The following is a 26829-nucleotide window of genomic DNA, read 5'->3' as shown; positions in this document are numbered from 1 at the left end:
CAGTTTCTCCCCGTATGAATCTGGGTCCCCAGAGACTCACCTGGAACTGGAGTTCAGAGCAGTAGGGAGCTTGAGACTCTCTCCCCCCAAAAAAAGACAACCAGCTGCCAGCCCTTTCCATGTGCACCTCCGTACCTCTGCACTTTACTTCCACACCTCCTCTGAGTCTCAGTGTGCTTTTCTCTTTCCTTCTAGTTGTAGAATTTCCACTTAGCCAGCCTTCCTGTGGTTCTGGATGATGTCCGTTTTGTCTTTTAGTTATATTTTTGAAGTGGTTGTGCGAAGCAACAATTTCTGGTGTTTACCTATGCCACCATCTTAATTTCTCCTGGTCTCCATCGTTTCTTTGGAAAATACAGTATAATTTGAATCATTGTAATTTTATAGGTAATACATCAAACTCTCTAGCTTCTTTCAATCATTTTCTCTTTTTCTTTACTTTTCACAGTTTTAATTGTGACATGTCTTGGCATGGATTTCTTTGGGTTTATCTGTTTGGGATTCTCACAGCTTCTTAAATTTCTAGGTTTGTACCTATTGTCAAATTTCGGAAATTTTGGTCATTGTTTCTTCAAATGCTTTTCTCAGCCCCACATTATTGTTCTCTCTTTCTTCTTCACTTTTGGCTCTTACCTGAAAATAAGTGTGAGAATCCAAAATATTTGCAATTAATTACTTTTTGAGGAACTGCCAAACTGTTTTCATAGTGGCTCTGTTATGTTACATTCCCACCAGTCTACTAAGGGAAGCCTCCACTTTCCCCACATCTTTGTTAATACTTGTTATTTTCTCTTTTTTTATTTTCTTCTTTCTTTCTCATAAGTTATAGCCATCTTAGTGACTATGAAGTGATATTTTATTGTGGTGTTATTTGCATATTCTTTTTCTTAGACATTTGTGAATATTATTTTCCATTCTGTAGGTTTTTCTTCCTTTCTTAATAGTGTCCTTTTATGCACGAAAGTTTTTTATTTGGATGAAGTCCAATTTATTTTTTCTTTTGTTGCTTATGCTTTGGGCATCATATCTATATAGCCATCGCCAAGTCCAAGATTATGAAAATGTATAACCATGTTTTCTTCTGTTTTGTAGTTTTAACTCATATTTAGATCTTCAGTTTATTTTTTAGTTAACTTTTTAAAATTTGGTGTAAAGTAGGGGTCCAACTTTATTCTTCTGCATGTGAATATCCAGTTGTCCCAGGTACTCTTTTTATGGCTTTGGCAAACAGTCTAAAATATCACATGTAAAAGTTGATGAAATGAACTAATAAGTTGAAAATTTAAATATATCTGTCCTTAATAAATCAGTCCACCATGTAACATCACAGGTTATCATAAGCCGCATGCAAAGAAGTTCTGGGATATCAAAAGTTGTACAAGTTATCAGGGAGGCAATAAATTTCAAGGCTATGTGGCAACAGGCTTTGACTCTCTGGTTACTTTATGATTCAGAATTAAGGAGAAATTCATCCAGTGAGTTAAGTCTTCAGAACTAAATTCATCTCTAAAGTATTTTTAGGTAAGAGTATAGGAAGTTTCAGAACAAGATTAGCACAAAACCTAATTCCTTGCTGAGCTATAGCCCCAAAGCCCAGAGTCCTTAATATTCCTTTCATCTATCTGTAGAAGGCTTCAGAATATGGTGCAAATAAAGACCTATAGATAGGCTTTTAGAATTCACTCAAGATACTGTTAAAGTACTGGGGCCTGGAAGCAAGTAAATAATTTTAATTAAGTAAATAATATGTTTAAAAGGCCTTTAAACTATGGAGAATTATCATATTAGTAACATATAACCAAATCTGTATGATCCTTTGTATTGTGTGTGCTTCCATTCACTAATTCTAGGTATGCTGGGTCCTGGAACTAAAATATTGAGCAAAACACATGGCTCCAGGCAGGCCTCACAGAGCTTCAGTTTATTTGACACCACAAATAATCATCAGTAAGCACAAAAATCCTATCTAATAAAAGAGAAACATGGTAATTAGCCATACGTCCACTACCCTTCCCATTGGCTATCAGGGCGATATGCAAATTAACTGCCAGCTAAGATGGCGGCCGGCATCCAGGCAGCTTGAAGCGAACATGAGGCTTGCTTACTTCAGTGACGGAGGACTCCAACGTTCCCCGCCTGCCTTGCCGGCCTATGAGCTTGCAGTTTGAAACATTGTTACAAATATAGAAGCTAAACAAAACCCCAGAAATCTGTTTCAGCCAGCCGGGATCTCAGAGCTGGATTTGAAACAGTGTTTCGATTATAGAACCCAAACAAACCAGATACCTGCTTTCAGCAGCCGAGGCCTCAGAGCTGGAGCCACGCCTCAGAGCTAAAGCTGGCCCAGAATAAAAAAAAAGAAAAAAAGGAGCAGTTTGGAGCTTCAGTCACCCACCAGCCTGGAAACAGCCCTCAGCCCCTCACCCAGGCTGGCCAGGCACCCAAATGGGACCCCCACCATGACCAGGACACCCTTAAGGGCAAACCAGCTGGCCCCCACCCATGCACCAGGCCTCTATCCTATATAGTAAAAGGGTAATATGCCTCCCAGCACCGGGATCAGCGGAGCCGGGAGGCCTCCCGGCACCAGGATCAGCGTGACAGGGGGCAGCACCCAAACCCCCTGATCGCCCTGCGGCTCTGTGTCTGTGACAGGGGGCGGGGCCACAACCTCCCTATCCGCCCTGCTCTGTTCGTGACAGGGGAAGGCGCCCCAACCCCCTGATCAGCCCTGCTCTGTGCCTGAAAGGGAGGAGCTCCCCAACCCCCTGATCGCCCTGCGGCTCTGTGTGTGACAGGGTGCAGCACCCCAACCCCCTGATCGGCACAGCCCTGATTGTGACAGTGGCGGTGCTCCAACCCCCTGATTGGCACTGTTCTGTGAGTGATAGAGGGCGGCGCCCCAACTGCCCCCCATGGGCCCTGCCCTGAGTGTGACAGGGTGCGGCGCCCCAACCCCCTGATCCGCCCTCCTCTGTGTGTGATGGGGTGGTGCCCCAACTCCCCTATCAGCCCTACTCTGTGAGTGACGGGGGAGCTCCCCGCCCCCCTGATGGGCCCTCCTTTGTGTGTGACAGGGGGGAGCCCCCTAACCCCCTGATGGGCCCTCCTCTGTGCATGACAGGAGGGAGCTCCCCAACCCCCTGATCGACCCTGCTCTGTGCGTGACAGGGTACGGAGCCCCAACCCCCCTGATGGTCCCTGCTCTGTGAGTGACAGGGGGTGGCGCCACAACCTCCCCATTGACCCTGCCTTGAGTGTGACCCGGGCGGTGCCCCAACCCCCCAAACGGCCCTACCCTGACCGTGACTGAGGGTGGCATCACAACCTCCCAATCTGCCCTGCTCTGTGCATGACAGGGAGCGGCGCCCCAACTCCCCAATCGGCCCTGCTCTGAGCCCGACCGGGGGCTGCACCTAGGGATTGGGCCTGCCCTCTGCCACCCGGGAGCAGGTCTAAGCCAGCAGGTCCTTATCTCCCGAGGGGTCCCATACTGTGAGAGGGCACAGGCCGGGCTGAGGGACCCCTTCTCCCCCTCGAGTGCACAAATTTTTGTGCACCTGGCCTCTAGTATCTATAATAATAAAAGCATAATATGCTAATTAGACCAGACAGCCAAACGACCTTCCAGATGTCCTTCTGGATGAAGCCGCGGCTGCGAGGGCCGAGCCCTTGCATGAATTTTATGCATTGGGCCTCTAGTATAATTATAAACTTTGAGTAAAATGACGCTAAAGCTCTTCTATGCCTTTCCATGTTTGTGTTTTTCCTAATTCTTTCCATGTTTTTCTCCCTCCTTCTAGTTCCTGCCATCTCCTGTAGTATAGTACACTTTGTTTGCTGTATGGATAATCAACCAAAATTGTGGGGCATATATATTTTTTATTATGGTAAAATATACAGAACATAAAATTTACCAGTGTAACCATTTTCAGGTGTATAGTTCAGTGTTATTAAATACACTCACATTTTTTGTATGACCATCATCAGAACATTTTCATCTTCTCAAATTGAAGCTCTGTACCCATTAAATAACTCCCCATTCCCTTTTCCCTCATCCCTTATATCTTTCTCCTTTCTAGCTCTATGAATTTGCCTTTTCTAGGTACTTCATATAAGTCAAATCATACAATACTTTTTGTGTGTCTGGCTTATTTCATTTCTCAGAATGTCTTCAAGGTTTTTTTATGTTTTAGCCCGTATCAGAATTTTTTTTTTCTTTTTATGGTCGAACAATTTTACATTGTATGTATAAATCATGTTTTGTTTATTCATTCATCTGTTGATAACTATTTGGGTTGTTTCCATCTTTGGGCTATTATATTTTTGTTGTATTTTCATTGTGTTTTGCTGCAGTTAACAAGATTTGGACTAAGAAAAAATATTTTGTACCTATTGGCAAATATTTCACTGGAGTAAATGGAAAACAGTATTTCATTTTCATTTCCCATCTCTTCATATTAATATACATGTTGGTTCCTTAAGTTGTTTTCATACATTTAAGACCATATACATGTGGTATTTACTTTTTGAGGTCATATGTATTTGTCTGTTTGTGCTACTACCACAAAATATCACAGACTGGGAGCTTATAAATAACAGAAATGTATTTCTCATAGTTATGGGGGCTAGAAGTTTGAGATTAGGGTACCCTCAACCTTTTCCCAGGTTGTAGATTTCTTATCTTCACATGATGGAAGGGGCAAGGGAGCTCTTTGGGGTCTCTTATAAGAGCACTAATCCCATGCATGAGTGCCACATCCTCATGAGCTAAGTACCTCCCAAAGGTCCGACCTCCTAATACCAGCATCTTTGGGGGTTAGAATTTCAACATGAATTTTAGGGTATACAAGCATTTGGATCATAGCACCATACATATAATTAATTTAATTACTGCCTTAATTTGTTTTCATACATATTTATAAATAAGTTTTCAAATTACTTAAATAATAACATAGTATTTACTTAAAGAATTATATAGTAAATTTTGAGTATTTAGTGAATAATCATTTGATTTTTCTAAAATAGTTATCAAAGTTACTTTCTATAAATGTAATTCAGTTTGTCTTAAAATACTTTTTTCTCCATGGAAAATTATCAATAATATTGAGTTTCAACATCTGATTTGAATGCTAAAGTCCATATATAAATACCAAATTTTTATTTTGAATGATATAGGTAACTAATACAAAGTGTGTACATAGTCTAAAAAACATTTCAGGCTTTAGAGTAATTTGTTTTCAGTGTAGGACAGTTGCTTCTTAGGCGTCATAAGAAATAAATTGTACCATATATCATTAATGTAGGAATGTTATAGGCAACCTTATCTTCAGATATGAAAGACATTCAATTTGGTAATATCTTAACCTCACTACTTTTAGTTCCATCCCTTGAGAGAAAACTGTCACTCTGAGATATATTCTTAGGACTTTTAAAAATAACTTGAACTAGGATTAAGAATAAGGGTGTTCATTGTGGTATTTTTGTAATAGTTCAGAATTAGAAGCAATCTAAATGTCTATTAGTATGTGATATAAGTGCACTGTGGTATGTTAATACCTGGTATAATGTGATACTATGTGGCATTTAACATGAATAAATTTGGTCTATACTTATTAAAATGATATGCTTATAAAACAAAAGTTGACTTAAGAAAGTTGAATAGTAGCATATATGCTATGATATATTCCTGAAAGATATAGAACTTTTAATCATAGAACAGTACATTTTTGTGGATATACATGTATGTATGTATATACACATATACACAAAAATATAATCAACACTAATAAAAGAGAAAAATGGTAATTGGCATACGAGCTACCCTTTTCATTGGCTAATCAGGGCTATATGCAAATTAACTGCCAACTAAGATTGGCAGTTAACTGCCAACAAGATGGCGGTTAATTTGCATATGTAGGCACAATGCAGGGAGGCGAAAGGGAAAGCAGGAAGAAGCCCCCTGCCACTGACAGTGATCGGAAACCCAGGGGGGAGCTAAGAGCTGGGGGGCAGGGCAAAGGCGGCCCCAGGGCCGCCTTTGCCCTGCCCCCCAGCCATGATCGGAGAATCAGGTGCCTTTTCCGCCCTGGCCAGTGATAGCAGGAAGTAGGGGCGGAGCCAGAGATGGGAGCTGGGCACGGTCGAAGCTGGCAGTCCCAGGAGCTAGGGGTCCCTTGCCTGGGCCTAAAGCGAAGCCCACGATCGCGGGGCCGCTGCAGCTGTGGGTCCCCGCTGCCCGGGCCGGACGCCTAGGCCAGAGGCGTCAGGCCTGGGCAAGGGGCCGATCCTGCGATTGGAGGGTGATGGGGGTCAATGCCTGAGGGCTCCCAGTATGTGAGAGGGGGCAGGCTGGGCTGAGGGACACTCCCCCCCACACACACACACACCCAGTGCACGAATTTTGTGCACCGGGCCCCTAGTTATATATAACTATATATATGCGTGTGTGTGTGTGTGTTATATATGGTCTTTAGCATTCAAATCAGATGTTGAAACACACACACACACACACACTGAGTGGCCAGATTATTAAGACCACCTGATGTTTGTTGGCAAATTAGCTATAATTTCGCGCTGAAGTTGCTGGAGGGCCAGACCATTATAAATAGGGAAGCAGGTTGTTTACCACAACAGAAGTGATTTTTTTTCTGAAGATATGGGTAAACAATGTGATTTAACAGCCTTTGAACATGGGATATATTTGAACGTGAGTGGTCAGATTATTATGACCACCCCACCAGTACTTCGTTGGGCCACCTTTTGCCTTCAGTACTGCGTGATTCTTCTTGGCATTGACTCAATGAGATGCAAAAAGGTGATGTGAGGAATCTGACACCATGCCTGATGAATAGCACTGTCCAGTTCTGTGAGATTTGATGGTTTTGGAACCACCTGCCTGATGGCTCTTTTAACTTCGTCCTACAAATGCTCATTTGGATTGAGATCTGGTGATTGTGGGGGCCACCGAAGCAAGGTAAAGTCGCCCTCATGTTCTTGAAACTACTCTTGCACAATACGAGCACCGTGGCATGGTGCATTGTCTTGTTGTGAGAAGCCATCTCCATTGGGATACGCCATCAACATGACAGGTTGAACTTGATCAGCAATGATACTTAGGTATCTTGTGCTATTCAGATGTTTATAATGATCTGGCCTCTAGCAACTTCAGCGGGAAATTATAGCTAATTTGCCTACAAACGTCAGGTGGTCATAATAATCTGGCCACTCAGTGTATATTGTATTAAAACATGAAACACACACACCAAATTAAAGATACTGATAATTTCTGGGAAGGGAAAAATGATGTAATATTGTATCTGGTAATACTATTTACAGATCATTTTATTTTTCACAAAAATGTGGCCGAAACCGGTTTGGCTCAGTGGATAGAGCGTCGGCCTGCGGACTGAAGGGTCCCAGGTTCGATTCCGGTCAAGGGCATGTACCTGGGTTGCGGGCATATCCCCAGTGGGAGATGTGCAGGAGGCAGCTGATCGATGTTTCTCTCTCATCGATGTTTCTAGCTCTCTATCTCTCTCCCTTCCTCTCTGTAAAAAATCAATAAAATATATTAAAAAAAAAAAACCTTTAAAAAAAAAATGTGAAACCTTGGTCTAAACCTTGAATTAAATATTGCATAATTTTAGTGTTTTAAAATCTAGATAGTTAGTACATTAATGTCGGTTATACTGCTCTCCATACTTTTTTTTAGTGTTTGAAATATTTTTTCTATTGATTTAAGTATGTACTTAATGTCCCAGTAATTATACTTTTAGTTAAAAACATTGAACCCTAGCCGGTTTGGCCCAGTGGATAGAACATTACCTGCAGACTAAAAGGTCCCGGGTTTGATTGCAGTCAAGGGTACTTGCCCAGGTTGCGGGCTCGATCCCAAGTGGGGGGTGCAGGAGGCAGCCAATCAATAATTCTCTCTCATCATTGATGTTTCTCTCTCTCTCTCCCTCTTCCTTCCTGAAAGCAATAAAACATATTAAATTTAAAAAAAACACATTGAAGTGATCTTGCATAGAGGCACATATAAGGATGTTCATTACATCAATATTTATAATTATGAAAAAACTGGAAACAACCAAAATATTAGTTGATATAACTGTATAGCTAGAAGTTCTAAGAACTTCCTTTTTTACAAAGCTATTATAATTAGTAGAATATTTTACCTTATACCATACAAAAAATTAAATCCTAAATGGACTGCTGACCTAAATGTGAAGGTTTAAATAATTTAGCTTTCTGAGGGAAACATAGGAGAACATCTTTTTGACTTTATAGTAAGCCAAGGTTTCTTAAACCGATTTTAACAGGATTAGATATAAACTAAAAATTGATGAACTGGACTATATTAAAATAAAAAAACTTATGTTCAGTGAAAGATAGTACTAAATGAATTAAAAGGCAAGTTTCAGATTAAAAAGAGTATTTGCAGTATATAGGTCCAGCAAAGGACTAGCATCGAGAATATATGAAGACTTCCTGTTAGCACAGGTTTAGGATATCCTTTACTGAGGCTTGCTTATCCCTACTCATTAGAATGACCCTGTGGGGTTCTTTCCTGAATGCCTTTTGCTTTCAACAAAGATTCTCATCTTTAGTTCACAATTTAAATGTCTCCAGTGCTGTGAACTGTTTTTCTAGTTGTTATCTGCCTGCTTTATTTAGCTTCATACTATGCATATGCAACAAAATATTACCCATAGACTCAAAAGAATTCTTATGTAGATTTCTGTAGCCCTTTCTCTTTGTAGCTTCCTCCTCTCTGGGTACTATACTTCACAAATTCTAGTCATTTCAACCTTCCAAAATTCTAATCTCTTTTCTTTTAAAAATACGTTTTAATTTATGAGAGAGAGAGGGAGAGGAGAGAGAGAGAGAGAGAGAGAGAGAGAGAGAGAGAGAGAGAGAGAGAGAGAGAGAGAGAGAGAGAGAGAGAGAGAGAGAGAGAGAGAGAGAGAGAGAGAGAGAGAGAGAGAGAGGAACGTGTGAGAGAGAAACATCAACCAGTTGTCTTCTTTATGCACCCTAACCAAGGATGGAACCACAAGCTGGTTATGTGCTCTGACCAGGGGAATTGAACCAGTGACCTTCCTGTGCACAGGACAGTGATCAAACAACTGAGCCATACTGGCCAGGGCTCCAATCTCCTTTCTTTCAACTTATCACAGTGTGGCCCCTTTCTCCCTGCATCATGGTATGAAGATTGTCTCCTGGCAGAAGTATGGGCTGACATTTTAGGGTTCTCTTGTTAATGGAACCCCAATGTTTTCCCTTGGTTCTACTTGCTTTGACATGCTGGCCCAAAGAAATGCACAAACAGGAGTTTGCAGTATAGAAAGAAAAAAAGTAGTTTAATATTGAATTGGTCAATATGGAGATGGAGAGCTAGTACTCTAACTAACCCAACTCCCCAGTGGCATGTAAATTACATGTTATATGGGCAAAAAATCATGAGACAGTGGGTTGGATTTGTGTAATAGATCATTTCTTCAGGTCTTTGCCAGCATCACTCTGTCCAGTTGTTAGTGGGGCAAATAGGAAATGCATTTCAAAGATACATGCAGAAGAGGATGAGGTATAGTGGCAAGATTTATTAGAGCAAAAACAGTGGACTGCCCCCAGGTTTCTGGTGTCTCATCCATGGCCAGGTGGCTCAGCTCACTCTTGCTGCAGAAGTCCAGCCTCTGGGACTGCACCAAAACCAGGAAGAGGCCAGAAGCCAGAGCTGCCTTGCCATTAGCCTCACTTCCTATCTCTAGTAGTTCAGCCCAGTCTCTGTTCCCATCTCTCCAGCTTTCAGTACTGTGCATCCTCTTCCTACTTGGCTGCCATACCCAGGCCCCTGTGGCTGCTATGGAGAGAAATGGAGAGTCCCTCGAGCCTTTGTTAAGCTTTGATTATATTACATTGGCCTTAGGAGAGAGTAGGTTTTCTTTCAAACTATCTAATCTCTTTCCTTTTTCTTCCAAGGCTTGTGCTGGGCCCTCCCCCTATCTAGTCTCTTTCCTGAATCTTCTGGGGTTCCATGCCCTCATCCTATCTGACCTTTTTTTTCAGGCTAACCTCCTCCCCTTTTTGATTCCTATTTTGGCTTCTACTGTGCATGCCTCAGAGTTCTGTTTGTCATCTGATTTGTACTGCCCATAAACTTAGTGGAAGGCCTCCCCCTGCCCATCTTGACTTTGACTGTGCATATGCCCAGAAAAGGAATTTACCCCTGGCTGGTTCCACTCCCCAGCTCCTAGTTTGCAGGACCAGATTGGTTGTTTCCTGGGGAGATTGGAAAGCTGTTCACTCCTGCCTGCTTCTGCATACTCAGGGATTAGTCCCTTTGGCAGAGGATGTGGCTGTCCCCTGGGGTGTCTGTGAAGCTATAGCTTCCTAGTTAATCCCATTAATTAGATATCTAGCTCCATTCTCTTTTGTTAATACCTAGCTAGCTACCTATGCTAAACAGTCTTATGGGAAAGTAGCCAGGGGGTTATTCCACCTTAGGGCTCAGGAACTGAGACATAATTTAAGATGTTCATTCTAGCCTGCTAGAGGTCTGGACCATGTGACCCTTAGTCATGTCCGGGCTTACTCTCTTCTGCTGCCTCAGGAGTTGCTGATTATCTGGGCAAACGTCTGGGTGGGTGGGGGATAATTGCTAGAGCTAGGATTTAAAATTTCATCAGTTATAAGGACCCTCAGTTGCAGTCTTTGTTGATTTTGTATCCCACAGAGATCATAGTTTTTTGCTGCTTATGGTCCAGCAATTAAAAATAGTCATTTCATGTAATTTGTCCAGTAAGTAGTAGATTCTGAATTGTGGTCCTCAGACTCAACAGAGTAGTAGAATAATTTGAAACCTCAGATTAGTGGGTTGTTTGTAGATAGGCAGTATTCATCTGGCTAAGGAGTGCCTGGGCATTGACTCTGTCAGCCCCTCCTCCAAACACCCAGTAAGATGTGGTTTCTTGAAACTTAGTTTGACTTAAGAATAAGTGGCCCCTAGAGTTCATAAATACTTTTTATTAGAAGTAGGGATTGTGTGAGTTCTTCCTAAAAAAGAATAAGCTGTAAGTATAAAATAAAGAAGCAAGAAATAACATTACCCAACAACTGTAGCCCTTTGTTCTGCTGGGTTAGTGATTTGAGAGCCAAGGAAAACTAAATTGAGATGAGCTACATCTGCTTTTTCTTTGGGGGGGCCATCTTGCTTCAGTTTGTTCCATGTTCTTAGCTAAACAAAGTAGGAACCTAATCCAAACTCAATTTGATTATATTTTCTGTATTTCTCTTTTTTACCTCTTCTCATTTGAATATTTTATATTTGTTTTTCATTCTTTAAGTGCTTTTTCTTGAAATTATAGCATACACCATTTATTTGACAAAGTCTGAAGTTCATAACTACCTCTATCCTGGTACAACAATGAATGCAAAGATTTTTAAATGCTTTAACTCTGACCCTTTCCATGTTCTTATTTTGTTGTTCAGAACTTCAGTTCTACCTTATTTTATCTCTACCCTCGCTTCAATGTTGTTATGATTGCTTTGAATAATAATGCTTGTTTAGTTACATGTATACATTTACAAACGTATTTCATCATCATTGCCTATTTTTTCATTCATTGCTTTCGAGTTTTTTTTCTTAAATTATATTTTTAATAGCTCTTTCATCTATGATGCATGAATAGTAACCCTTGGAATGTGGAAAATATTACTTATTTTCCTTCTAGCTTTTCTTGTTTGTGTGAAGTCTGTTGTCATTCCAAAATTCTTTAGTTGTTAATTGATTTTTGTTTGCAATTCTGTGGGTTTTAAAATTGTCTCTTTTTCAGTTTCAGTTTCTAAGTGTGATTAGTTTTATTTATTCTGTTTGCATTTTTTTATATTTTCTTCATCTGTTTATTCATACTTTTACTCAGTTCTCAATTTTTAGTTGTAATATTTTCGAATATCGTTCCCCCATTCCCAGATCTTCTCAGATATCTCAGAAATCAGGTGTTTTCTGGACTTCTCATTCCAACATACTTTATATTGTTACTGTTTTTCTCTTCTTTGTTTCTTTGTGTGGTCTTTGATTTTACCAGTTTTCATTAGCTTTATCTGTGTGCTATTTAACTCATCCACTGAGTTTTAAATTTCAATTGTGTTATTATTATTAATAAATTTACTTTATTTAGCATTTCTATATATACAGGTATGTAGATTTATTTTTTTAAATTAAATCTTTATTGTTCAGATTATTACATTTGTTCCTCTTTTTCTCCCCCATAACTCCCCTCCTCCCAGTTCCCATCCCACCCTCCGCCCTCACTCCCCACCCACTGTCCTCAGCCATAGGTGCACGATTTTTGTCCAGTTTCTTCCCGCATCTCCCACACCCCTTTCCCCCCCAAGAATAGTCAGTCCATTCCCTTTCTATGTCCCTGATTCTATTATAATCAACAGTTCATTCTGTTCATCAGATTATTTATTCACTTGATTCTTAGATTCACTTGTTGATAGATACATATTTGTTGTTCATAATTTGTATCATTACCTTTTTCTTCTTCTTCCTCTTCTTAAAGGACACCTTTCAGCATTTCATATAATACTGGTTTGGTGGTGATGAACTCCTTTAGCTTTTCCTTATCTGTGAAGCTCTTTATCTGACCTTCAACTCTGAATGATAGCTTTGCTGGATAAAGTAATCTTGGTTGTAGGTTCTTGGTATTCATCACTTTGAATATTTCTTGCCACTCCCTTCTGGCCTGCAAAGTTTCTGTTGAGAAATCAGCTGACAGTCATATGGGTACTCCCTTGTAGGTAACTGACTGTTTTTCTCTTGCTGCTTTTAAGATTCTCTCTTTGTCTTTTGCTCTTGGCATTTTAATTATGATGTGTCTTGGTGTGGTCCTCTTTGGATTCCTCTTGTTTGGGGTTCTCTGTGCTTCCTGGACTTGTAAGTCTATTTCTTTCACCAGGTAGGGGAAGTTTTCTGTCATTATTTCTTCAAATAGGTTTTCAATATCTTGCTCTCTTCTTCTGGCACCCCTATAATTCAGATGTTGGTACGCTTGAAGCTGTCCCAGAGGCTCCTTACACTATCTTCGTATTTTTGGATTCTTTTTTCATTTTGCTTTTCCGGTTGGGTGTTTTTTGCTTCTTCGCATTTCAAATCTTTGACTTGATTCTTGTGCTCCTCTGGTCTGCTGTTGGGAGTCTGTATAATATTCTTAATTTCAGTCAGTGTATGCTTAATTTCTAGTTGGTTCTTTATCACAACATCGAGGGTCTCATTAGATTTCTTGTAGATCTCATTAAGTTTATCGGCAGTTTCTAGAAAATTATTGAAAGACCTTAAAAGTGTGGTTTTGAACTCAATATCTTCCAATTCTGACATTTGTGTCCTGTTTCTTTGTCTCTGCATTTTTTATGCTTTCTTTGTGCACTCCCTAGTGGTCTTTGTGCGCAGTCTTGTTGTAGTTAAGCCTTGATTGTTCTAGGTAACACTGGGGGGGGGGGGGGCGGATTTGACCTCCAGGCCAACTGACTGTGAGAATCAGCTGTGTCTGCAGTGGGAGAACTTCTGTGCTGGATCTCTAGGGCTGTGCTAATCTAGCCTCTGCCTGAGGCTAACCAGCAAATGCCTCCCTGCAAGGCTTGGGCGGGGCAGGTCCCAGGGGATCAACAGGGCAGGTGGAGCAAGCAGTTATGTCTGCTCTCAGTCCCATCCCCAGGGGCTCTGCTCTCAGAGTCCCAGCAACCGCTGCAAACCTCAGAGAGAAAGCTGCCCTCGAGTTCCGACTGATGCCAGACAGTCCTGCTTCTCCCGTTTGAGTCTGGGTCCCCAGACACTCCCCTGGAACTGGAGCCCAGAGCCTGAGACTCCCTCCCAATTGAAAACGACAACTGCGCCCTCAGCCGCCAGTCCGCTCCGCACGCACCTCCGCACTTAGTATTTGACTTCCGCACTGCGCCTCCTCTGAGTCTCGGTATGCTTTTCTCTTTCCTTCTAGTTGTATAACTTCCCCTCAGCCAGCCTTCCTGTGGTTCTGGGTGATGTTCGTTCCGTCTTTTAGTTGTATTTTTGAAGTGTTTGTGCGAGGCAGCAATCTCCGGTGTTTACCTATGCCGCCATCTTGGTTCTCTCGAGTAGATTTATTTTTTATTTGTCTTCTTTTGTTCCATAAATCCCTGTTCTTTTTAATATGCTTGTCACCTCTTTTTCTTTTTTTCAACATTTTAAAAACTCTAATATAAATAATAAATCATTTCTAATTGCTTTATTATATCTATTTTCTTGTGCGTTTGCTGATTTTAGCAGTGGTGATATGTAGACTGTCATTCATGGCTTTGAAGTTATTTATATGTTTATTCTTATCTGTAAACTTGACTTCTTTGAGAATTATTTTTTGTGGTGGTGTTTCTCCTATCCTTTCTTTCAATTGTGTAAGCCTGTCTGTATTAGATGATTGTGAACTCTCCAGTGTACTTTGGCCATAAACCTGTTTTTACATTATTATTGATTTGTCAGGTCTCTGCAAATATATATGACCCAAATTTGAGACTTAAGATTCTGATCTCATATAGTTCACTCTGTCCTGCCCTCACACTGGAACGGGAATCCTCTTTTCAATAGAACTATAACCAGACAAGCTCTGGTATTCAGGATTTTATTCAGCAATATTTTGTCTCCCAGCTTTCTGCAGTTAGCCCATGTTTATCTATCAGTCATGAAGGGCCTTGTGCATAAGCTTCCATCACCACTGAGGTCTCAAGGTCTGAGGCCTCCCTGGGCAGTACTTGATCCAGCTCTCTCATGATGGAATGTCAATTCCATTTTACTGGTAAGGGTTCTTTATCTTGGCATCTAGAGATTTACTATCTTTGCTTTAAGAGGCATAAATTAACATTTTTATGTTATACATAGAATATTGAGTGTTAGGAAGTGGACAGATAACTCAATATATGATTTTAAAAAATCATATAGTCTATTTTTTAAGTATTTAACATTTTTAAAAATTTCAGGTCCTCATTAAATACTATTTTAATTGTTAAGATTTGTTAATGTTAATATATTTTTGCTTTTATTTTACTTCAGTTTAGTTCATATATTTTTAAATAGCCTGCTGCCATTATTTGTTTGTTGCATTATTCACTTAAATAATTACTTATGTTAATTTTCATAGGATGAATCTTCAGGAAGAATTGGATAAACTTAAAGTGCATATGTCTGTTGACAAAGCAACAATACAAGAATTGAATACATGGATAGCAGAGAAAAAAGAAGGTAAATTTTTTGTGAGAATAAATACTTAATGTAGGCATTTTAAAATTTCTAGTTCGTGATGTTTTATTTTCAATTTCGTCTAAGAATCTTACATTTTCCCCCTTTTCCCATGGCTTTACTTGTTGGTATCTCATTAACATCACTTCTCATTAGAAAATGAAATAGAACACCTAAAAGTCAGTAAGCTTTTAATTTATTAAAAGTTCAAGTAAGATGTTTTATGAGGAGAAAACATAATTTGTTTTTATTAGTCATTGATAAAGTTTTATTTTATGTTTTGTTTAAAGTTTTATAGATAATATAGAGTTACTCTACTCAATATCATTATTTTTGTTTGACATACTTTTTTTTTTTGGAAATTGTTTAGTTCTTATCTATTGTCTAGAATAAAAATTTTAGAGTTGGAATGAAACTGGGGTATCTGCAATTCTGCAACCAGCGTGCCTAATAGCCTAAATGTGTTTGTGAGAAGGAATGTATCCTTTCCAATGCAAATTTATTCCTTTGTTAAAATCAAGTTAACTATATTTACTAAAGACTTTAATCTATGTTTTAGTACCTTATTAGAAAAAAAGTAAATAAGGTTGATTTTACAAAATTTCTTCTTATTTAATCTTGCTACAGCTTAATTGTTACCAGTATATGTTTTAGGGTTGACAATGTATACTCACTAATTTATACTTAACTAGGGGCCTGGTGCACGAAATTCGTGCACTGGGGCGGGGGGGAGTATCCCTCAGCCCAGCCTGCCCCCTCTCACATACTGGGAGCCCTCAGGGGATGTCCTATTGACAGCTTAGGCCCGGTCCCTGCTCCCCTTGGGAAGCAGGCCTAAGCCGCAGTCTAGCCTCCCTTTGTGGGAGGTGACCGGGCTGATCAGGGGAAGGCACCAGCCCCATAACTTCGCTGCCACAGCTTCTGCCAGTCACCACAGCCAGCAAGGTTTTTTCATCAACACGGACTCCAGTCCCATCACCATGAAAAAATGACAACTTTTTTAGGCATTTTCAAGATGTGTCTTTCATATAATAATAATTTCTTTATTATTTTTTTATCCTCACCTGAGGATATGTTTCCATTGATTTTTAGAGAATGTGAAAGAGAAAGGGAAAGAAAGAGAGAAACATCAAAATGAGAGGAACACTTTGATTGGTTGCCACCTGCATGAGCCCTGACCTGGGCCGCGGCCAGGGAGGAGCCTGCCCTTGGTCAGAATTGAACCCAGACCCTGCCATCGGCAGGCCAAGGCATTATCCACTGAGCCAAAGTGGCTAGGGCAGGATATGACATTTCTTAGCCCTCCAGCAGTGGACCTTCATTTTTTTCACCAGGAGTGGTGAAAAACCCTAGGTCACCGTTTTGGATTCTTATTACCCAAGTTACTAAGAATATTACCAGTGGCATACAGGGAGCTTAACCAACAAGCGGTCAGAAAAGGTGCTTCCTCTGTAGTTCACACCAATCTGCGGTTTGGCACCCCACCCACCCCCACCCCAGGCTTGACGCCTCTGGCTCAGGCTTCAGGCCTGGGCAAGGGAACCCCATCTCCCCCGATCACGGGCTCCACCCTTGCCTAGGCCTGACGCCTTGGCCAGAGGCGTCGACCCCCATCACCCTCCGATTGCCAGATTGGCCCCTTGCCCAGGCCTGATGCCTCTGACAGGGGACCCCATCTCCCTCCCATAGCTGGCTCCGCCCCCCCGCCCAGGCCGGACGCCTCTGGCCCAGGTATCAGGCCTGAGCAGGGCAACCGCACACCCCTCCGATTGACAGCTCCACCCCCCGCCCAGGCCTGATGCCTCGGCCAAAGGCGTTGACCCCCACCACCCTCCAATCGCAGGATTGGCCCCTTGCCCAGGCCTGACGCCTCTGCCAGAGGTGTCAGGCCTGGGCAGGGGACCCTCATTTCCCCCTGATCACTGGCTCTGCCCCCCGCCCAGGCCTGATGCCTCTGGCCCAGGCATCAGGCCTGGGCAGGGGACCCCCAGACCCCTCTGATTGCCGGCTCTGCCCCTGGCCCAGGCCTGATGCCTCTGGCCCAGGATTCAGGCCTGGGCAGAGACCCCCCCTTCCCCCCGATCACCGGCTCCGCCCTCGCCCAGGCCTGATGCCTCGGCCAGAGGTGTTGACCCCCATCACAGTCTGATCGCCTGATCGGCCCCTTGACCAGGCCTGATGCCTCCGTCAGAGGTGTAGGCTTGGACAGGGGACCCCCATCTCCCCCCATCACTGGCTCTGACCCCCGCCCAGGCCTGATGCCTCTGGCCCAGGCATCAGGCCTGGGCAGGGGACCCCCGTCTCTCTCTGATCGCTTGCTCCAACCCCCGCCCAGCCTGACGCCTCTGACCCAGGCTTCAGGCTTGGGCAGGGGACCCTCATATCCCTCCAATCACCAGCTCCGCCCCCCACCCAGGCCTGATGCCTCTGGCCGAGGCATCAGGCCTGGGCAGGGGACCCCCAGCCCCCTCCGATTGCTGGCTCTGCCCCCCCGCCCAGGCCTGATGCCTCAGCCAGAGGAGTTGACCCTCATCACCCTCCAATCACCGGATCAGCCCCTTGCCCAGGCCTGAGGCCTCCGGCAGAGGTGTCAGGCCTGGGCAGGGGACCCCTAGCTCTCACCATCCCCGGCTCCATCCCTGCTACCCAGGATCTCTGGCACCGCCCCTGCTAAGACCTAAGGCCTCTGGTGGAGGCATTAGTCCTCGGCAGGAGACCCCTAGCTCCCCGCGATCTCCTGCTCTGCCCCTGCCTAGACCTAATGCCTCTGACCAAGGGTTAGGCCTGGGCAGGGGACCCCCAGCTGCTCACAATTGCTGACTCTGCCCTGCTCTCCACGATGGCTGGTTCCGCCCCTGCCCAGGACTAACGCCTCTGGCCAAGGCATTAGGCTTGGGCACGGGACCCCCAGCTCCCCGGTTACAGGCTCTGCCCCTGCCCAGGCCTATTGTCTCTGGCTGAGGCATTAGGCCTGAGCAGGGGACCCCCAGATCCCCGCAGTTGCAGGCTCCGCCCCTGCCCTGGCCTAACATCTTTGGCCAAGCCTTTAGGCCTGGGCAAGGGACCCCTAGCTCCCCGGACTGCTGGCTCCGCCCCTGCCCAGCTGCCATTGCCGGCTCCACCCCTGCTTCCCACTATCAGCGCTGGGTTCTCTGATCACCCCAGGGCCGCCTTTGCCCTGCCCCCGGCTCTTAGCTCCCCCCTGGGTTTCCGATCACCGTCAGTGGCAGGGGGCTTCTTCTGTCCTTTCCCTTTCGCCTCCCAGCATTGTGCCTACATATGCAAATTAACCACCATCTTTGTTGGTGGTTAACTGCCATCTTAGTTGGCAGTTAATTTGTATATCGCCCTGATTAGCCAATGGGAAGGGTAGCGGACGTATGGCTAATTACCATGTTTCTCTTTTATTATATAGGATAATTAAATTTTCATGTACCATTTATCAGGCTATTGTACCAATTATTGTTGTTCCAATTGCTCTCACCAGTGACTTGTCAGGCTCAATATTTGAACCCCTTTATTTTACACCATTGATTTATATCATATTTCAAGCTTACCTTTTCACTGATTTCTGAAACATTGGTTTTCCCCTGTTTTACCTTCTACTTTTCTTTCCTGTATCTTTTCAGTCTTCTACTAGAACTTATTTATATTTTTTCCCTTAACTATTGGTGTTCTGTAATACTTTAACTTTGATTTACTTTCTAAAAATAATACCTCTGTTGTTTTTGGAAAAATTACACTTTAAAAAAAAAATTATACATATTTAAAGCATTCAAGCAATGAGAAAGTATAAAAAGAAAAAAAACAGAAAAAACTAATTCACAAACACTTAAAAATCAGAATTTCAGTATTAAATAACTAGAGACACGAATTTGGGCATGGGTAGGGTCTGGCCCACCACCCTGATGGGGACCCAGATCAGGCTGGTTAGCTGCTGCAGTGCACATCATAGCCATTAGTCATTCTGGTCATTCTGCCGTTCTGGTCACTGGGTTTTAGATATAGAGATTATCAAATCAAAAAATCTCTTCATACTAATATAGATATAAGTTTAGATAGAGAAATTACATAAAATGAATCATTATATATGCTCTTTTTAAGAAAAGATATTTGCATATATTTTATTTTGGATCAATCAAATAAAAGCAAACATAAAAGTAAAGGAACTGTTGTTGAACTTTAGATAAATGTTTGAAAAACATGTAAAAATAATAATTAAAATGTAATAAAACACTTGAATATGGAAAATATGTTATTTAAAACTAGAGGCCCAGTGCACTAATTCACGCACTGGTGGGGTCCCTCAGCCTGGCCTGCACTCTCTCGCAATCCGGGACCCCTCAGGGGATGTCAGACTGCCTGTTTCGGCCTGATCCCCGCAGGCCAGGCCAAATGTTACTTCAAATGAAATGGATTAAATGTTCCAATCAAGAGACACGCAGGGACTGAATGGATAATATAAAAAGACCCTTACATGTGCTGTCTGCAAGAGACTCATTTTAGATCAAAAGACACAAACAGATTGAAAGGAATTGGAAAAATATATTTCATGGGTCTCTGCTAACTCTGGGCAGTTAGTAACAGAATTGAATTGAATTAAAATGTAGGATATTGCAATACATTTCGTTAACATTTCTTGCAATACCAGTTTGGTAGTGATCAACTCCTTTAGCTATTTTTGTCTGGGAAGCTCTTTAATCTGTCCTTCAATTCAAAATTATAGCCTTGTTGGATAGAGTAGTCTTGGTTTTAGGTGCTTGCTTTTTATCACTTTGAATATTTCGTGCCAATTTCTTCTGGCCTGCAAAGTTTCTACTGAGAATTTATCAGACAGTCTTATGGGAGTTCCCTTGTAGGTAACTAACATATTTTCTCTTGCTGTTTTTAAGATTCTCTCTTTGTCTTTAACCTTTGACATTATAATTACAATCTGTTTTTGTGTGGGATCATCTTTTATAGGATTCTCTGAGCTTCCTGAATGTATATGTCTATTTCTTTCACCAGGCTAGGGAAGTTTTCCATCATTTTTTTTTTCAAATAGGCTTTCAATCCCTTGGTCTCTCTTTTCTCTTCTGGTACCCCATGGTGTGAATGTTAGTACACTTGAAGTTGTCCCAGCAGGTACTGTCCTCATTTTTTTGGATTCTTCTTTTCTTTTGCTGGTCTGATTGGATGTTTTTTGCTTCCTTACTTCCATATCACAGATTTGATTTTCTGCTTCATCTACTATTGATTCCCGGTAATGTATTCTTCATTTCATTTATTGTATTCTTGATTTCTGACTGGTTCTTTTTTATGTTTTCTATCTTCATTTTATGTTTTCTATCTTTTTGTTGAAGTTCTTACTTAGTTTCTCTATACTTCCACTAAGTTTATTAAAGCATCTTTGTAACCAGTGATTTGAATTCTGCATCTGGTAGATTGCCTGTCTCTATTTTATTTAATTCTTTGTCTGGAATTTTGTCCTGTTCTTTTTTTTTTTTAAATATATTTTATTGATTTTTTTACAGAGAGGAAGGGAAGAGGGATAGAGAGTTAGAAACATCGATGAGCGAGAAACATCGATCAGCTGCTTCCTGCACACCCCCTACTGGGGGTGTGCCCGCAACCAAGGTACATGCCCTTGACTGGAATCGAACCTGGGACCCTTCAGTCAGCAGGCCGACGCACTGTCCACTGAGCCAAACCGGTCAGGGCGGCCTGTTCTTTATTTGGGACATGCTTCTTTGTCTCCTCACTTTGGCTGCCTCCCTGTATTTGTTGCTATGTACTGAGTAGAGCTGTTATGTCTCCCAGCCTTTTTAGAGTGGCCTTATGTAGTAGGTGTTCTGAAGGGCCTCCTTGGTAACCTGAGCTGAGTGTTCCAGTTGTGCCCCTTGTGTGGGCTGTGTACATCTTCCTGTTGTAGTTAGCCTTGATTGCTGTTGACACATCAATGGGAGGGATTTACCCCAATCTGATGGACTATGAGGACACTCTTGATTACAGTGGAGGAGCTGCTTTGCAGGGGTCAACCCCACAGAGTAGGACTCGCTTCAGTGGGGCTCTGGTGCCTGATGAGTTTGCCCCTTGAGTGTGTCGCTTGTGTAAGTAGTTGTGGAAGTACTTTGATGTGATCTGAAACTAATCACCAGTTTCACTAGCTCTGAGGCCTTTAAGGAGGTGCAGGTAAATGTCAGCTGCCACCTGTGCCCTGCCTGGGGCCAGCCAGCATGAGCTACAGAGCTATCTGCAGAGGGCTGCTACTTGGGCTAAGCTTGCAAAGGCCAACCTGTAAATCAAAGATGGTTGCCACTAATGCTGCTCCTTGGACCACTTAGCATGAGGTATGGGGCATGTCAAGGCCAGATGTTGCTTGTTTGGGGCTTGTGAACTTTTCAGAAATTTTAGGACAGTTGCAGTATGAGCCAAGACAGGCCATTTATATGGAAAAGCCACTGGAAACAGCCTGGGTGGGCCTGGCATGAAGGTTGGGGAGGAGACAGGTATTTCAGGAAATCATCAGGGCAGAGCGAACAATGTTAGCCTGGTTGTTGGAAACTCAGATATAGTGCTCTTTAGCCAGCTCTGTGGGGGGAGGGCTTAGAGGGGAACAATTGCCTCTGCCAGCACTTCTGTCTGGGAGAAAGCTGCCCCTTCAGCTGTTTCCCCAAAGCCAGACAGCTAAGTTCCTGGAACCCAGTATATCCCTGGTACCTTTCGAGCTGCTGCCTCAGCGCTGGAGCTCAGAGCAGTGAGTCCCAGTATGTCTGTACATGGGCGCTTTAAGAGCAATTCCTTGCACTCAGCCACAATCCCCACTGATTTCACAGCCGGAAGTTGTGGGGACTTATCTTCCTGGCACTGGAACCCTGGTGTTGGGGGTTTGGTGTGGGGCTCTGACCCCTTGCTCCTCAGGAGGACCTCTGCAGCTGAGCTATCCCTCCTCATTTTTAATCACCACACAGGGTGTGGGACCAGCCCATTCTGAGTCTCTGAGCCCCTCCTATGAGTCTCGATGTAGCTTCTCCTTTATATATTTAGTTTAAGACTTCTGGGTAGCTAGACTTGAGGCAGTTCTGAATGATGGTTGGTCTGTAGTTTAGTTGTAATTTTGATGTGGTTGTAGGAGGATGCAAGTAACACATTTACCACTATCTTGACCAGATCAATTTAAATTAATTTTTAATGTAACCAAAAGAATTAAGAGAAAAGAAAAAAAACACATAGAAGCTAGAATAAAATAAATGTAAACAACTCTGAATAAGCAAATCTAAAAGTTAAAAACAAAGAAAGTGGAGCAAGATGGATCTCCTTAAAAATTCTTTTCAATCAGAATGTGTTTTTATAGTAGTAATAATAAAAGGAAAACATATAGAATGAAATTTTAAAAATAAGTCTCCAGTAAGGTGATTTCCACTGTAGGAGAAAGAATTGAAGTATAGATTTCTAACTATTCCTCTTTGTTCATTTTCCAAATCATGAGATCCTTGACAGGAAAAAGAATCAAGGGGCAAAGTGTTGGTTTCTTGCTTTTCTCCATGCCTTGGGCTTAGCTACTTGAGTATTCTTTATAAAACCTATGAATGCAAGAAATAAACTTTTTAGCAGACAACAATAAGTGAACATGGTCAGCCAGACCACCAGTGGGCTTGCTCATACCCAGGAGCACATAGGAGCAACCAAATTTATTTTTAAGTCCATTATCAGCCTTGATTTTAATGGAGTTATTTAATCATTGTTAGTACTCTATGTTCTTTGAGTATGGAACTATTTTATTTATATTCTTTTTTTTTTAATATATTTTATTGATTTTTTACAGAGAGGAAGGGAGAGAGATAGAGAGTTAGAAACATCGATGAGAGAGAAACATCGATCAGCTGCCTCCTGCACATCTCCCACTGGGGATATGCCCGCAACCCAGGTACATGCCCTTGACTGGAATCGAACCTGGGACCCTTCAGTCCGCAGGCCGACGCTCCATCCACCGAGCCAAACTGGTTTAGGCTATTTATATTCTTGAGAGTAAATATCACACTTAGAACTCTAGCAGATATTTAAATGACTAGAACAGATGAATAGTATTTGCATATTATTTTTATATTCCTGAAAGAGTGTTGTTAATGAATTCAGCACCGTGGTGTTAGGGGACTAGAAAAAGAAACTTGGGAACTAATAGATTATTATCAAGGTAAAGGTACATATTCCCCAGATGGAAAATTCTACCTATTCTAGCTTTTATTTTCCTTAGGATAGTGTTCTATTTATTTCATAAGTACAGAAGTTTTAATTGGATATGTCATGTTTCAAAGACAAAAGAAATGCCTAATTCACTCTAACAAACTTGTTAGTCACTGTTTATACCAAGAGGATTTCTACTCTATAGAGAATAATATTGTTTTCTTTTTCCTTTGTTGATAAATCAAAGTTTTACACTGACCTGCAGCAGCCATGCAGACTTTAAAGCAAAATTATTTCAGTCTTACACAGATATGTATATACTTTTAGTTTTATGTATTCTTTTTCTGTCCCCTTTTTTATTCTTTATGAAATATTTAATCCCAAAAATAGTTCAGTAAGAAAATATTAGTTAAATTTGTTATAGTCATTTATCAGATAACAAAAATTTATTTATATGTTTTAATGCATTTCAATTTTAATAATATTAACTGAAGTTTTATGATTTTTATTAAAGTTACCATGTTACTTATGTATTTTTGTTGATTGAAAAGGTTTCACAGTCAAATGCATGGTGAGTATAGGAATGATTTCTAGAAATAACTTAATCGATTACCTGGCTTTTTATTTGTTACAAAGTCATAGTTTTTCTGTAAATGTGATATTTATAATTTAATCTGCCCAATGCATGATCTTTTACTTAGAAAAAAGGGGGTGATAGAGTATGTTACAGTTTTAGTACACCCTAATTCTGTTACTATTTGCTTTGTTCAGCAATCACTCTGATCCTCCTGGCAGGGAACAAGATCCAGAGAACAAAACAGTAGTGACTTGTGTAGATAAAAAGACCATGAATTCCGCTTTTAAGGCAAAGGGGGAATAGTCTACAATAGAATGAAAATCGGAATAAAAGTACAGCATTGTTAACCTGCAGATCTGTTGTACCTTTGAAAATCTTATACTGCAAAAAAAAAAAAAAAAAAGAATTGACACTAGAAAGATACATAATTATGTTACTGAAAATCTTAAGATCAGCATTTATTTATTGGTCCTATACTTGACAATAAACTAGACTATTCCTAATTGAAAAACTGTAGAACTCTTTTCCTTAAAATTACAGGACAGTGTTTTAGTAGTGAATAAGGTGCCATAATGTATTATTTATTCTCTACCAGAACAACTCTTTAGACATGGTGAAGATGACGGGGTCAAGAAGAGTACTCCAGAGAAGAATGGGAAAGAAATGTCGGAGCAGACATTACAGAAGGTAGTCTAATCTTTAAGATATTGAACTGAGCAAGTTAAATCTGAATTTTAACATAAAGGATTATATTTTAAAATGTGGGTGCATGAACTTAAACCTTGTGTGAATCCTTAATTTAAATTCATAATTCAAAATTATTGACTTGCCAAAATGGGGTAAAAAAATCAATGTTAGTGAAATAAATGTGTAAACACTTATGCTTCTGTTGACATAGATTAAAAATATTTGTGAAGGTGAAATGAGAATGACAACAATAGAAATTATAAAAATTTTCACTATGTGTTTATTAGTTATAACTGAGCAGTTTTGCTTTAAAATGGGACTATGAGACTCTGTTATTCACTTCAGCAAGCATAGAGACTTACAATATTTGTACTAAAAATATGAGACACTTAGCTTCAGCACAGTAAAATGATAATATATTTATAAACTTGGAAATATAATGACTCAGCTCATTTTGGATGAAAATTTATATCCATATCATTTAGTATAGTTATTCCTATTGTAATAGAACCATCTGTGTAAATAAACCCTGTAGTTACTTTACATAGTACCTATCATTAATAGTAAAATCTTATTTAAACATCTTAACATTTATCTTTACAGTTTTACACTTAATTTATATGTTTGTGTATAAATACATTTTTATCAAGTTAAATTAAGTGGGATTGGTTGCATTTTAGCAGTTTTACTGTTACAAAGAAAATGTTCTTTAAATAGGTTTATTCTTCTGATTGTCACTTGGCTACATAATACTTAGGTAAAATTGACAAAGCAACAAAAATATTAATGTGGCTACCTACATTTCTTACATCTGTGAATTGACTTGTAGGAAACCTAGTGATTTACAGCAGATGATGGATTTATTATATTGTACTTCTAATACTTGCCATACGATCAGGTAACAAAGGCTGTAATTTCACTATTACTGAATGACCATTACCAGGTTAACATAATAATAAAGAACAGGAATGCTCACGTTTATTTAACTTAAGGTAAAATGAATAATTGAAATAATGTATACACTACCAGTTAGAATGCTATACACTTTATCCTAGCTTACCTTCTTTCTTTCAAAACAATATTTTTTGTTTTCTAGGTTTTGTATAGTTTTTATCTCTATGGATATATAATATTATGCTACTATTTACTGCTTTGGGGTAGAAACCCTTAAGAAATCCATAATTTCATTCCAACTGTTATAAATAACTACTAATGTTGTAGATTCAGAAATCTATTTAAGTACTAAAATGCCAACAGGAATTATTTTCATTGGACCGTATGTCAAATTAACATATGAATTTGTCACTTTTTTCTATATTAACCTAATGCAATTGTCTAAGTCATGATTTATCCCCTTTTAGTTGAGTTACCTTATTTTAAAAGGATGTACTTTGTGGGTGGTCTCAAATTATTTCAAAGTGAAATCAATTAAAGCCCAACAAACTCAGGAAGAGTGTTTTTGTTTGTTTGTTTTGTTTTTCTTTTAACTCCCTCTTTTCTTCTTAGAGATTCAGATAGGAAAAACCTGCTTCAGGAAGGGATCCCTAGCATAATCACCTGAGCATATTCACTTTAGCACATATGAATTATGATGATAGTCAGGAGGGAACCATGCAAATATCTGTTCACTAAATTTCCCTCTGTCCCATTTTTTTTCTGAGTGCCTATAATAATATTTTTGTCACTATCTCAGCTACCTATGAGTTCGCCTATTTCTCCTTTGAAATATCAAGCCCCTCCCCTTTCTCCTTTGTCCAAAATGACACATATACCTCACTTTGCCACAATCTTCATAATTTTCACACATATGAATTCCGCATGCACACGTACTAAAATTTTATTTTCTCCTGTTGGTATATGTCTGTTAGTTTGATTATTAGCCCAGCTAGAAGCCCTTAGAAAGTGGGAGGAAAATTATTTTTTAATGCCCCACAATCCATATGAAACTTATTCAAAATGGATTTAAAAGATTGTAACAACATGAAAACAATATTTGTGCACAATAGAAATGAAACTATAACTAGATTATTTTAAAATAATATATTAACATCACACACTGTTATGGAATGAATTGTGTCTCTACACTCCCTACCCCCCACATCTTTATGTCAAAGTCCTAATTCCTAGTATC

The 26829-nt window shown here is 40.7% G+C and overlaps 1 protein-coding gene across 5 annotated transcripts in view; it reads left to right on the top strand.

Annotated features, from left to right (window-relative positions):
* Positions 1-26829, top strand: part of CNTLN (centlein) — a 275109-nt gene that overhangs the window by 163737 nt on the left and 84543 nt on the right. For all 5 annotated transcript variants that reach the window (XM_059656594.1, XM_059656593.1, XM_059656592.1 and 2 more), the window contains 2 exons: positions 15174-15274; positions 24607-24698. In XM_059656594.1, the coding sequence (XP_059512577.1) occupies positions 15174-15274; positions 24607-24698 (193 nt within the window). The remainder of the gene's footprint in view (positions 1-15173; positions 15275-24606; positions 24699-26829) is intronic.

Source organism: Myotis daubentonii, chromosome 11 (assembly GCF_963259705.1).
Source record: "Myotis daubentonii chromosome 11, mMyoDau2.1, whole genome shotgun sequence".
NCBI classification, from domain to species: domain Eukaryota; kingdom Metazoa; phylum Chordata; class Mammalia; order Chiroptera; family Vespertilionidae; genus Myotis; species Myotis daubentonii.
The sequence above is the reverse complement of the archived record's forward strand: the minus strand, read 5'-3'. Positions and strand labels throughout refer to the sequence as shown.